This window comes from Mytilus edulis, chromosome 7 (assembly GCF_963676685.1).
Source record: "Mytilus edulis chromosome 7, xbMytEdul2.2, whole genome shotgun sequence".
NCBI lineage: Eukaryota > Metazoa > Mollusca > Bivalvia > Mytilida > Mytilidae > Mytilus > Mytilus edulis.
In genome coordinates, this window is record NC_092350.1 from 767,437 (window position 1) to 782,916 (window position 15,480).

The 15,480-nt window shown below is 31.2% G+C and overlaps 1 protein-coding gene across 1 annotated transcript; it reads left to right on the forward strand.

Annotated features, from left to right (window-relative positions):
- The first annotated feature begins 3,501 nt into the window (after window positions 1-3,501).
- LOC139529704 (MAM domain-containing glycosylphosphatidylinositol anchor protein 1-like) lies at window positions 3,502-13,877 on the forward strand. The gene is made up of 8 exons (XM_071325558.1): window positions 3,502-3,580; window positions 4,657-4,732; window positions 5,279-5,416; window positions 6,022-6,122; window positions 7,443-7,572; window positions 10,036-10,220; window positions 11,166-11,244; window positions 13,717-13,877. Exons 2-8 carry the CDS (start codon window positions 4,669-4,671, stop codon window positions 13,719-13,721), a joined length of 702 nt encoding a protein of 233 aa, XP_071181659.1. The 5' UTR covers window positions 3,502-3,580; window positions 4,657-4,668; the 3' UTR covers window positions 13,722-13,877.
- The last annotated feature ends 1,603 nt before the right edge of the window (window positions 13,878-15,480 follow it).

The window sequence follows — 15,480 nt, forward strand, 5'->3', positions numbered from 1 at the left end:
GTATCATCGACAGATAATTTTACCATAAGTAAGTAAAGAAGTATTAAAAAATATATAATTAGTTATCAAAGGTACCAGGATTATAATTTAGTAAGCCAGACGAGCGTAAGACTCATCAGTGACGCTCAGATCAAAATATATATAAAGCCAAACAAGTACAAAGTTGAAGAGCATTGAGGATCCAAAATTCCAAAAAGGTTGTGCCAAATACGGCTAAGGTAGAAATACTACGTATACTTATTTGAAGGTAACCTATTATATATGAAGAATGAACAAGAAATATTAAGTGTGAATTTTAGTGAGTGGTAATGTAACATCAATTGTAAATATTAAGAATCCAGCTGATTACAAAAACACTTCGAATAACAAATATACCAATGTCACGAATAAAAATATACCCGCTTATTCACAGAATCCACGGAAGACAGTAACTGTGACCGTTCTCTGTAATGTAAAATTTAGGGAAACACCGGTCTATTACACATTTAATATATTCATATTTCATTCTAGACTAAACAGGAAATTAAATATTTGCACTTTATATGAAAATAAGAACAAATAGGTCTTCAACACAGATAGACAATTCTGCTTACGTCGGAGGGCCTTAGCTGGTCCCTAAACAAAAAATATGTACTAGTAAGTTAAAAATGGACGTCGTGCGAAACTCAAAAGCATATAAATGATCCAAAATGATAAAAAAAAACTTTCAAGTAACAAAGACCAGAGGCTCCTTACTTGGAATAGTCGCACCTATGCGGCCGGGTTAAATATGTTTTGTGAGATCTCAACCCCCTCTTTAAAATAAAATTGTAAAATTTTGCTGATAAAATCATAATCATTATGTTATTAAATTTTCCCGATATTACAAATGCAACATCAAGAAGTACATAGTTTGATATAATCAATTTGATAAAAGAAGAAAAACAAAGTATGTTACAAATCAATGTTGCATATCTAGTCAATATTCTTGATTACTTTAATTAGCCTTGATTAGCAAATATAACCAAAACAAAAACTTTATATAGATAACAGGACAAACTGATATATAAATGAAATAATAGAAAGATCAAAGTTTCTTGAAACTATTTCTATATCTTTACAATACAAAATTATTTGTATTGATGACTAAATATAGTTAAAGGATTATCACAACATCTATAAGTCATATCTCTATGAATGTAAGGACAACGTATGGTATAAACAAAGAACCTCAAGATCACTGCTTTAGAATTCGTTGGTCTATGCACTATATCTTCAAGAGAACAACATTGTTTTTATTACAAACAAATATAAAGGGGGTATAACAAATTGTGTGTTATAATGCGTTTAAAAATTTATATTAAAGAAACACTATCAAACAAGAAAAAATAATATAAAGTGTGACCTTTAGTGATTGCTTTATCAGATAATCTTGATTTTTTTTCTTATTTTGTTGTCGCTTTATTTAGGTTTTAGAATACTGTAAATTCATTTATTCGTTGGTAACCAATTTTTGTGGATTTCATTGGTACATTGAAACCACGAATTTAAATGTTCGACGATTTGCAAATTTACTGTATGATTAGATGCATACTTTTGAAAAACCACGAAATCAAATATCCACGAAAATGCAAGTTTTCCAAATCATGAATCAAATAAATGAGTCCGCAGTACATGTTTGTTATATATAGATCGATTCCACTGATTCAAATTTCATCCCGACACTGTAGCAATTTGCCGAATTGAAACAATTTACTAACAAAGGTCAAGGACGACAGTAATTTCGTCAATTCCTGAACATGTATATTGTAAAGTTTACATAAATACCAGTTTATCACACATTTAAGATTTCACAATGGACCAAACATAAGAATAAATAAACTATTGCTTTGATATATGCGATATCATAACTTTAATCAACTTAGTCTAATCTTATCTAACAATGTAAACGTCATAGTTCCCTTAGAGTTATAGGTAGTGACACTACTGCATCAATAGTCCTTCAATAGTAAAATTAAATCCTTCACGTGCCAGCTGCGCTCGACTCCAATCTTAATTGATTGTTTTTTTTAACAACAAAAATATTCTGTATTCTAAAGATATCTTGTTACAATTATACTTCACTGTCCAAGCGCCAGTAGAGTATTCCTGTGAAAAAAACTTCTGAGTTGCCAGGAACATACTCAGAATATAATAAACAATATTACATAAACTATTACAATACTTTCAACTTATTCTATTAAATCAATTTCTTCAAATTTATGAAAAATACATTTTGAGAAATTAGTTTGCTTTCATTCATAACCCTTCTTAATTCCTTTATAAACAATTCATACACATCTATATATTTCAATTTTTGCTCTGAAACATAGTATGACTTGAAAATGCAAAAACCTAAAACTGTCAAAAAATAGTTAAAACCATAATAACCTTTATCTGATATTTTGTATCCAAATACTAATTGTTTAACTGATATCTTATTTTTAAAATTGAGTTGTGCAAGAAGATGTTCCACTTTATCCCAAAAGTCTTTTAAAAAAAGAACATGTTATAAAGAAATGAAAGTAATCCTCCTCTTCTGTTTGACAAAAATTACATTTACTATTAGTATAAATTTTCCATTTAAATAGTAATTGCTTTGTGGGAATAATATAATTCAGCAGTTTCCATCTAATTGATTAGGATTGTTAGTTTTCATACCGCATGTCGATGGTTGACAGCCATGAACAAACTAAATAGTGCCTAAAGTGGTCTTGATTACCAATCAATCAACAAATCAACTAACGTAGAGAGTATTACGTTTATTAATCAACGACCCTTTAGATTGCAGATTTCAATTTTGTCAGCGTAACTTGATACCTAATAATTTTTTTCTTCTTAAAAAGTCCTTAAATCATGATGTTTTGTCATTCTTGAGACAGAAAAGTCCACATGAGGTACTTCTTTGCAGTGAACATATGACAAAAATTACCCTATGCAGGTTGCAGTCTTGTAAATTGCTTTGTAGGCTTACATGCAAAACAACTGATCTTTGTATATCATGTATGTAATACTGTGTAATTGTGATTTAATTGAAAAAAGGTGGTCAAGCCACGAAGAATGAAAAGTTACGTATTCCTGAAGTCAAAGCATTTTTTTTTTGTTTCTGTTTGCAGTTTTTACTAGACCGCACCACTTCCAGTAATTATGATACCCTCCTACTTCCCTTGATTGATATCCCCCAAAAGATGCAAGTTTTTTTTTAAAATCTTTAGATATGTTTCAATATAGCATTACTTTTTAATCAAACAAAAAAAAAATGAGTCCAGAACAAAATTAAGAAAAAAAGTGGACTATTTTATTTATCTCCATGTTTTGGGCTGATGTGAAATATATTTGAAGATGTGAATATGATTTGCATAAGATTACAGATGTTGCACGCACAAACAAAATTTTGCATATTCAGCAAAATTCAACAAAGCTAAACAACATATGTCACTAATTATTGTTACACATCTGCAGCATTTTTCGAATAGATACTTTTATTGCATCTGCTATTTAAGAAGCTACTTCATTTAAACAATTTATCTTGTTATCATTAGGTCTTATATTACAGATTGTGGTAAGTGTTCATATATTTTCTTAGAAACGGAAATCCGTCTGTCTGAAATTGTCAGCTTTTGTTATTTGTTCAGATGTTAAGACACTGAAAACAAAAATATCCATTATGTAAATAAATGTAAGGTGATTGACACAATAAAAACTGTACTAAATCTTTTTATAAGCTCAATTGGCCCAGTGGACCAAGTGAGTTTTTTTCATCACTTGGCGCCGTACTTCGTCCGTAGTCCGTCGTTGTCCGTCGTTAACTTTCACAAAAATCTTCTCCTTTTCAATCTACTTTGCCAAATTTAACCAAACTTGGCTATAATCCTCATTTGGGTATCTTGTTTAGATATGTGTCCAATGACCCGCCAATACACTTTCAATGAGTAATTTGATTGTTAAGAACTAGCTTTGATAAAAAAAAGATTTATGGTATGATTGACAACGAGACAACGATCCTTAATTTTTTTAATGAATGGATTTTAGCAATTATGGAAAACTTTACGGCGTTAAATAAATAGAAAACTTACCGCATAGTCGGCTATACAACACCCCGACATTAATTGATCACATTTGAATATCATAATATATGGGGTTAAATAAAAGAACAAGGGGTAGGTAGAGAAAACAGGAAATTTGATTATGAAATAATCCTACAATATTACATTTGAAATTGAGAGAGAAAATAAACCCTACATACAGGTATTAAAGTATTTGACAAAAATAAATAAATATTGCAATGTCTTTTTTTTAAGCAATGAGTAATATAAAGGCGTACTAAAAGTTAAGGTCACATATAAAGACATGTAGCACTGTTGTAAGCAGCCTCGAACACAGTGCATATATCTGAATCAACTCCATAATCAAGGATAAATAAGTGCCTTTATAGAAAAAAAAAACAAAAAACACCGTCTGTTCGGCTGTTTATTGGTGACTTCGAAGTTGAGTTTTAACATATTTTAGAAAATTGAAGCTAGCAATCAAAATTTATCATATGGTGCATACAAGTAAAACGAAACTTGCTTCTAAATATGAAGCAATATATAATCGATGTTTACAACATTTCACATTTTTACAAATTTTCTGCTTTAGTATTACAGTATCATGATGAAATTTTGTTGTTTGATTGTAACCATCTTCTGCGCTATTCGTGTTTCTAATTGCGGAAGTAAGTAATAGTTTATGTTAATTAATAACGGGGTGGGTGTTATTACTCATACACTATATAAAAAAGAATATGTGGTATGATTGCCAATGAGACAACTCTCCACAAGAGACCACATGACACAGACATGAACATCTATAGGTCACTATACAGCCTTCAACAATGAGCTTTATCATGCTCACTAAATTACCAAATGACTACACAAGATGTATGGACTGTTTTTTTGTCTGCCAAAAAGTAATGTTGTGACAGGTTCACTATTTGGACCAGTCCCGCCTGCAGATTAAGTTGAATCTGATTTCACAGCAATACATAATAATGTCTCCTCAACTTTATTGTATACAAGTCTAATGGATTAAATTAACGTGCTCTTGCACATAAATAAAATTGATATGAACCTATTGTTCCTTTTTTTAAAGTCATTACTGCAATTAAAGATAATGACTACAAAAATCCAGTTTATTTCCTAAAAAATGCTAATTTCTTATGGTATAATGCAGAGTTTCGAGCTTTCAATGTCACATTGAATTTAAGTACTGTATTATTTAGGACTCACTGGAAATTGTCTGACATCAAATGGTAAATGTGCAAGAAAAGGTGTTGCTTGTGATGATGCGTTTGGTGAAGGATGGATAGACAAGGGAAAATGTTGTAATGATAGACCATGTTGTATATATAAATGTCCAAGTAAGTTAACACAGAAAACATACGATATCTCTGGTCCCTTCTATTCAAGTCAAACATAGGCATGTATTGGAAAAAATAATGCTGTAAATTAAATTAAACAATGTCATATTGTAAGCAACTTGTAGGATAGTTTGTTGGTGTCCTCAAATTCCAAGAACACCAATGAAAGCGAGTAGTTCAAGTATTTGTGAATTAAATTGGGCCATCATTAAGGATACACCGGTAGAATGATATTAAATTGTAAGAAGTTATTTTTTTAATTTCTGCTAAGTTTAGGGATTACAACCCGTAATTTTACATAATATTTTACCGTTTTTTTTTAACAATAACGATTTTAACACATCGCGATTTGATTTATGTGATCTGAAAAAAAGTCAGAAATGGAATCACTTAGTAACTCGTCCTAAAAACGGCTACCTCAGTGCAACCTTGCTATAATAATGAATTATCAGTTTCAATTATATCGAAATAAATAAAAACAAACTAAAACAAAACAATAAGATAACTGTAAGGAGAAAGCTATCAGAACGAAAACCACGACTTAATTTTAAAGTTTAATAGAATTATTCCATTTTCATTCATAATCTATATTTATTTTTGCACAGATTTATGTAGAAGTGCAAACTACAGCTGTGGATTCGAGACTCCAGAATGTGTTTTTCAGTTTGTTACCCCTATTAGTGATTATGTATGGTCATATAAAACTGTAAGTTTTAAGACAAGTTCTGCATTCTACAAAAAAAAAACAAAAAAAAACCGTTCGATATACGACCAGTGATAGATGACAAGGATTGTTTGTTTAGAGAATCTGACGATATCAAAATAAGTATTTAAACTCAAAAAGCGAACACACAAAATCTTTTTTTAACATGACGACCTACTTATGTCATCCAGTAAAATCAAAGTATAGATATGTTTAGTGCAGATGCATGAACAAACAAAATTGACTATTCCGACTTACAACCCTTTTAAACGCCCTACTTTTTATTCGGTTACAAAAAATAAAATGAGTTTGTAAAAAATATTTGGGGATTTTATTTCTACAAACGTTGGCATTTTTTATAAAATTATGAAATTAGACAACAATTGAATAAAATAGACCCTAGGCGAACAGGTAGTAGGCGAACAGCTACAAGGGAGAACGTGATTCTGGGCAAACAGACCCAGATTCCTGAATACACGATTATTTGTTCAGATGAGTTCATAATTAGTATTAAATGCCTATTCTTTCAAACATTGTTGGGTTGATGAAGCTAAATAACATTTCATTTTATAATTCATATGAATGTGTTACACTCAATACAATTATTAAGTGCAAATAATGAAAATTCTTATTTGAAATACGGAGGTAAAATGGAACAGCTCAACATAACCATCTGTATACGGCTTTCACAGTTGATAGAATGTCCCTTTGAATCGGAATAATTCATGGCAGCCGTACATTTGTTTTCATTTAATCATGGATTTGGCATTTATATTCGTATTTTTCTAACTCGCTAACACTCGGAATAAAATGATCGAATATAAATGCTATATCCACTTCTAAAAAAAAAAAAATCTTAATTATATTGCCTGCCCTACGTATTCATGTCTACATTTTCCAATAGCCGGGTTTCAGAAGAACACACGTTAAAGTCAGTTTATTTCGTAAATATATGATTTAATACCATGTTTATTCGCATTTTTTTTTAATTAAAGGCACTTACAACGTCTAGTATTATCTCTCTTATAACGTAGTTGAAAAAGAAATAATCTTTGCAATATCTACACGAGACAAAAATATCATTAAATAAATAAAAATATATACAAATTTAAAACTAGCTACATGATTGCATCTAGATGTATTAACTTTTGTTGGATTATCGGATTGGTATTACTTAAAAAAAAGTCTATTTATCGATTTATCATTTTTAACGTCTATGTTCTCACTATGTAAACGATGTTTTTCTCTTTAGTTCACGTTTTAAACCTTAAACACGACAAACGGAAATCTAACTGTTGATAATGTTTAAACTTGATGTTTCAGGGTCCGACAAATACGGGGGGAACTGGGCCCTCAGGAGCAGCCGAGGGAACACATTACCTATACACAGAGGCCAATAATGGGGAAAAAGGAGATACAGCTATACTCACAACAGATGCTGCTAATTTACCAGGTATCTTCATACGTTCATTTATTCAAAAATGGCGTTCTTTTAAAATTATGTTTACAAAAAAAATTACTTACTAGAAGAAGGTACTTCCAGACTTGAAGGTATATACATGACTTCAGCAATGTCAGAACTGAGCCAAACCGTAATCTCATGATTTTCAAGGTCGATACAAGTTGAAGTTATTTACTTTGTGGATATCAACTTTCGAGATTTCTGACAAAATATCGTTTCTTCCAGAGGATCCTGATTTGTAGATTTATAATAAACACGATTGAAATTTCCTTGAAATACGTTTTTCACTGGGAAGGTAATGTCTTGACTTGAACACTCGCCCAGTTCTATCCTAACCAGTACTTTAAACAAACATTCACATAGCATTCAGTTGCATGCAAGAAAATAACTATCACTGGACGCTAACTAATCTAATTGTCACCTGTTTTGGTAATATGTGTACAAGCAACATGTAAATTTATTTTTCCAAAATATTCTATAGAAACCAAAAAATAAAAAAAAATAATGGTGGTTTGAATTAATTAAGATGTATGATTATGACCAAGACAATTTTGTAATGCAATGATATGTAGGATTAATTTTCCTAAAACTGTCAAATTCAAAGAAATATTTGTTTTACCTTTTCCGTTTGCAACCGGATATGTCTAACTTTGCTTTTGTGGTACTTCACTTTAAGTGCTAACTCTTTTATACGTCTCAATCATAAGCTTAAAGTGACTTATCAATCAAGATGTACACGTTAGTAATCACTGTCTTTTGATATTATAAATAACCATTATTTTTGTCATTTTCTGAAGCGATTCGACGTTCCTGATACCCTGGGTCCTGTGTTATGAGTTACAACTGTGTTGTTTTAGTTCCTTTGACTCTTGTAGCCATTTATTTCTAATTTGAAAGTGAATGCTATATACGGTATTGACTCTTGTGCAAATTTAATATCAACTACAATATGTTTGTACAACTGTGTCTCCTGAATCCCAGTAATAATCAAAAGTAACTGACCACGCCAGACAAACAATAGTACACATCATAAATACTAAGCCTCACGAAACCACAAAGACTTGGAGTGCTCTTAGGTGACTCGGAAGGGTGAGAATAACCTGATCTTTATGTGGTACAAGTGACTAAAAATCCGAATCAATTCTAATTTGGCAGGTCACATTCGTGAAAAAGGGATAGGATTTTAGTTACGACAATATTAACATATCCACTATCATCTGGGGAACGGATATTCCCTTAATGTCAACCAAATTGCGAATTACGTCTGTAATTTACGAAAGGAATAATTCAGAAGCACAATGAGGAACTCCTATTTCATGTCATTATCACACATTTTGTACTAATTAATATGTACATGTTTGTTTGGTCAATTATGGCAGAAAGTCAAGGTTTGGTTTGCCTTCGATGTTATTTTTTCACAACCTGTACCTTGAAGAAATGCCCGGTGGCCTATAATTTTTATTATCTTTTTGAACATATATCAAAACATATTTCTGCATTAGGTTGAAAGCCATATGACTTTGAAAAATCAATCCTACAGTGTTTGTTTTGTAAACCGCATGTGGTTATTTTTTTTCTTATTTTATGTAAAATTATATAGAACAATATTTTATTTAAAAGCAGAGTTAAATTAACTGTAAAATTATACCAATAATCATGTTTGTTAGACCAGAAAAAAAACCAAATTACTCCCTTCATTTCCACAAAATTAAAAACATATATTTTTAGAATCAGCTAACAATGAGCTATCACGTGATCCTTAAACTGATATTTAAATAAAACTTTCATATTTTTATAAACAAACATAAAAAAAAGATTTTAGTTTATGGGTGAAATGACCTTCAATTGTTCTTTGAATAATTGGTTTTTAATTTTGATAAATGGTTTCTTTTTTATAAGCTTGATAATTACATGTCATTTGTCATATTGGCCCTGGTATCATCCCTCGGGTCAAAGCCCTCTGGCTTGATAATTGTAATATAGGGCTAAAACCGAGGCCTACATTGAAAATGCCATATCATAACTTATAATATGTAAAGTAAATAGATGAAAAAAATATCATTTACTGTTGAACAGTCAGAACGAGTTTAAAGCTATAAAATATTGGCACAATTCACAGTTTTTTTTATCGTCACAAAAATATGAAGTAGAAGAACTACGTCTTTTTGAACTGGTGAATTATAAAACATATGAATTGTATCTTTCTTTATTATTTGGTTACAACTTATTACGGCTATCGTTATGTTGGTTCATAACACATAAGCTATTTGTACGAATCGCAAATACTGAATCAGAATATATCAATGTTTTGGTAGTATCAGTCAATAAAATAAATGATGAGACAAATAAGAAAACTAAAATTCCAAATAATTCTTGCATTCTTGTCAGCAGACATCTCAATTCTAACTGAAATAGATTTCTTGATAGCATTTTGATTATAAGCTTTATTTGCAGCTTGTCCTTATTGTCTGTCCTTCAAGTACCACATGATGGGGCCTGAAGCTGGATCATTAGAAATTTGTGTTGGAGAGAAAGGATTACCCTATGGAAAAAAATGGGAATACATAGGAGGACTAAGCCTTTCTCACGATGATTGGCAAAAGGTTACTCTAAACATTCCACAATATTGTAATCCTGTAGTAAGTATAACTATAAATTCATTTATGTTCATTGGTACCAATTTTGGTGGATTAAGGAAAACTGAAACTTTCGTGAATATATCATCTCGTTGTTTTATAGAAGTCCGAATACAAGCTTATGGAAAATTTGTAATTTGTTGAACATTTAAATTCGTGATTCCCGTGTACCCTGTAAATCCACGAAGATTTGCCGAAAAAATACGTATCCATTGTAAATTAATCATATATCCAAATGAAGCTGCAATAATAAATTTGGTTATACAATAACTAGATTAGCCGGTCGTAAGTTAAATAAAATAACACCGAAATATTGAAAGTGAATCATATGACAGTATGAACTTACCTTTTGTTTTGCGGCAGACACTTTGTAAAAGAATCACCTAGAACTTCATGAATCATTTGTACTAATGTTCTTGATCTTTAGAATTTGAAGTATCTAAGTACTCTCCAGCATAAAATTACGCAATGCAGCACACACAAAAAAACCATCAAAAAGCACGTTTTCCAAGTGAATACAATAAGGAAATATAACTGAAAAATGAGTCCGATTAGGTTGGGATATTCGTCTTATTTGTATGCAACTTATTTAAAATACGATTTTTACAGAAATAATTAAAAAGTTTCCTTCTGTACCCCTTCGATTTGATTTCCACTATTATATCATGTATAAAGTCAGTAGGTGTACTCTATTATTCATTGGTTGTTGTTTATTGGTTTGGTTCATATCTTTTCTCGTTTCTCTTCTTTTAAAAAAATATAAGACCAGTAGTTTTTCTGCTTAGAATGAAATTTACGCTAATTAATTTGGGGCCGTTTCTCGCGTACTGTACGTAAAACACTATCAATTATGAATAATTTAAGTGAAAAAAAGGATAAGGAAAAAAAGAAGGAGGTCGACTTTTTTTGCCAATACTATTTTGAGAAATTTTTGTTTTCTTTTTTTAGTTCACCATAATGAGTACCAAAAATGGAACAATTGGTGATGTTGCCATTGATGATATTATCCTTAGAACTGGTGCATGTGGTAAGTTTATCCATTGATGATATTAACCTCAGAACTGGTGCATGTGGTAAGTATATCCATGAGATATTATCCTCAGAACTGGTGCATGTGGTAAGTATATCCATGAACTATTCTCCTAAGAACTGGTGTATGTGGTAAGTATATCCATGAGATATTCTCCTCAGAACTGGTGCATGTGGTAAGTATATCCATGAGATATTCTCCTCAGAACTGGTGCATGTGGTAAGTATATCCATGAGATATTCTCCTCAGAACTGGTGCATGTGGTAAGTATATCCATGAGATATTCCCCTCAGAACTGGTGCATGTGGTAAGTATATCCATGAGATATTCCCCTCAGAACTGGTGCATGGGGTAAGTATATTCATGAAATATTCTCCTCAGAACTGGTGCATGTAGTAAGTATATCCATGAGATATTCTCCTCAGAACTGGTGCATGTGGTAAGTATATCCATGAGATATTCTCCTCAGAACTGGTGCATGTGGTAAGTATATCCATGAGATATTCTCCTCAGAACTGGTGCATGTGGTAAGTATATCCATGAGATATTCTCCTCAGAACTGGTGCATGTGGTAAGTATATCCATGAGATATTCTCCTCAGAACTGGTACATGTGGTAAGTATATCCATGAGATATTCTCCTCAGAACTGGTGCATGTGGTAAGTATATCCATGAGATATTCCCCTCAGAACTGGTGCATGTGGTAAGTATATCCATGAGATATTCTCCTCAGAACTGGTGCATGTGGTAAGTATATCCATGAGATATTCTCATCAGAACTGGTGCATGTGGTAAGTATATCCATGAGATATTTCCTAATTGATATTTAGCTTACAATTCGCAATCAAATATATCATTTTTATTTAATAGAGAGAGGCGACTTTAATTCAATTATGTGTCTAGAAGTTAAGATTGTTGACCTTTTTAACTAAAAATCATAGCGCGCCGGGTTTTTGTTTCTTGTACAAATATTTGAAAATAAGATTTTGGATGAAAAAAAAATGTCTCCAGATTTAGCATTTCAAATTGGTGTAATCTTATTCTTCACCACATGTATTGTTCATACAAAAGTTTGAAATGTGTCTCTACATTTGGTAAACATTATTCGAAATATCGATCATCAAAATATCTGATACTTTCAAAGCGTCATGAGGGAAATAAATTGATATTTAGACAAGATAACATAGAAAATGAAAAATGTTTAGGAGACCACGACCCGACCAATAATGGTCAAAAGTCGAAGGCCACAGATGAGTCTTCAACACAGCGAGAGAATACCGCACCGGAGGTGGTCATAAGATGGTCCCTATAAATGAAGTAATATTAAAAAACCCATGCAAGACAAACAAAAGCCAGTCGCTCCTGACTGTATGATTTTGACTGTCCCTTTAGTATCGTTTGTCCCTCGTATAGGACAGGCTCAAAATGTAAAGGGATAAAACATATTTTGTGAGATCTCAACCCTCACCCTATAATCTAGCCAATAAAAAAATAAAATAAAATAGCAATAGACTTGTTTGATCACAATAGTAATGTGCACATATGACTGTAAGCAAATAAATCAAGTTGGGGTTATTCATGGCGGCCGTAGATTTCTCTGTATCCTTGTCCGTGTATATTTCCGTTCATTCGTTTTTCGTTTTGAAATATAAAAAAAAAAAAATAAAAACAAAACCAAAGTGTTTTAATTTTTCGTTTTGGATTTCTTTAATACCGAAACGAAAATTAAAAGTGTTTTCGATTTTTCATTTTTGATTTCTCCAAAACCCAAATTGGAAAAGGAAAGTTTTTTTTTTCGTTTTTAATTTTTCAAAAAAAAAACTTATAAATATCAAGAGTTTTTGTTTTTTGTACCTGATATTTCATAACGAAACACGAATGAACGCATATACACGGACCGTTAAACCCGACTTTTCTTTTCTACTTTTATGACATATAGTTTCAAAATTACTATCTGAAAATGTTATTGAATCCTTGATATATATTTTCATACCTTTTTCTTTTTAAATACTGCCAACGTTACATGTTTAAAAGTCTAGAGGGAATAATTTCCCATCAAATTTTTTAAGGCTTATTTTTCGAAAACAAGTAAACGGGTCCTTCATTTGTTCTGCTTTTTTAGTTCCTTTATTTATAATATACCATCAATTTATAAAAAGTTTTTGAAACAGAATAGCGAATATCCTTGTGAATATACACTTCTTCTTTCTTCTACTAGAGAACAACTGTTGAAAATAAGACATCTCATGTATACATACCTTTAAAGCTTCCTGTTCGGTGCGAGTTAAGGCTCCATGTCGAAGGCCGTCCTTTGACCTTTTATGGTTAACTTTTACAAATTAGGATAGAGGGTTGTCTCATTAGCCTTCATACCACATCTTATTATATCTAAATAGTGTATGTCAAATATCATGGAAGTTCCTAAGCAAAAGTAGGAAGATTATTTCAATTTTTCTCTTTCTTTTTCAGACTGATGCTTGAGAGTAAACAGACAAAAAGAGAACACATAACAATAATTCGATATTGACAGTTGATAATAAAAAACACTGGTCTTGTTATATTTAAAACATTGTGTTATTTTGTAACATTGAACATGATATATTGAAACCATTGAATTAAAATTAAAAGAACTTATTCAACAAAACTTACCTTCTAACATTGATTAACGAAAGTTTATTTTAATAGGGTTTGTGTTGCTCAGTCTTCAGTGTGCTATGTTGTGTAGTGTGTTTTATTATTCGAATGTTTGTCTTTTTCTTTTTTAAGTGCCAGTCTGCCTAAGAATCAGGCAGTGGTGAAAACATGACCAAAAAAACCCACCCAATTTGACATTGATTTCAGTTCATAAAATGTAGTTATGCACAAAAATAACATTCATTTTCATTTTTGGTTGAAATGCACTAGAAATTCACGAATAAGGGGAGATAACTCTATAATTTGCTATCATTCTAACCAATTTTTAAACCAAGTTATTTGATATTACCATACACACACAAACGAAAGACCAATTATTTTTAACTCAGGATGATGGTTAGTATTAAATAGCATGATTAGCTCGGTGGGTTTTTTCTGATCATGTTTTGATTTTTACCCAAATTGCCTGATTCTTACAAAGACTGGCACTTAACTATGGAGTTTATCTATGAGTTTGACTGTCTCTCTGGTATCTTTTGACCCTCTTTTATCTTTATAATTAAACACAATTGGTATGTCCTTTATACACTGCAGTAATGTCAACAGCTGCAGTATCGTAAATGCAAATAAAATTCAGAATCTGTTAGAATTCCTTTTTTTTTCTTTCGAAAAGCAAGTAATTAATATAAAAACCAAACACACAAAAATCAATTGAATGTAAAAATAAAATACTTCTGATCAGTATCTAATAAGTAGCAGATTGCTCGTTAAGATTGGAGGATTTTATCAACGTAACCAATCATGAATACATCATTATATAACTCACAATTTTCTGATTTTTCTGATCAATGCCGTCAATAGTTTTCCTAATTGAATTGTTTCATATTTTTAATGTCGGGGCCTTTTATTGGCGACAATACAGTGTTGTATTCCATCTCAATTGAAGGCCTATAATTGCTGACATGCACGTCATATGGTCTTTGGTTGATAGCTGTCACATTGGATATCATACAACATCTTCTTATTTCTATGTTACAATATCTTTCTTGATAATGTTACTGCTCATATTAATTTGGTCTAAAACAATTGAATGGCAACATATGTATGACACCTTGGTAACATCATAATTGAACTTTACAAAAGGGTAAAGATAAGCAGTCTTGTATAATTATCAATAATATAAATATATTATTATGTGTAGCTAGCCTATAACTTCTACATATATATTGATAACAGTTAAGCAAAAATCTACATAGCTCAAAGTAGCCACTACGATATTGAACGCTACCTAGTACATGATTGGAAGAAGAAGTGACATATTTTATGACGTAACACGAACCGCATATATTACTATCAACGCGATATCAATTGTGATAATTGGTAACATTTCTATATCACACACTTACATTACCATGTGTACTGTTTACATTTTTAAATATATTAGTACCTCTGGTTTATAACTGATTTTTAGGATAACACATTTTCTGACAATACTCAGATTTATCTTGTATATGGTGTTATGCTATATATACATGTGGTATCGTTCAGAGCAGGCTTTGGTGAAATTCATGGTGTATTAAATCATGAATCTGAAGACAT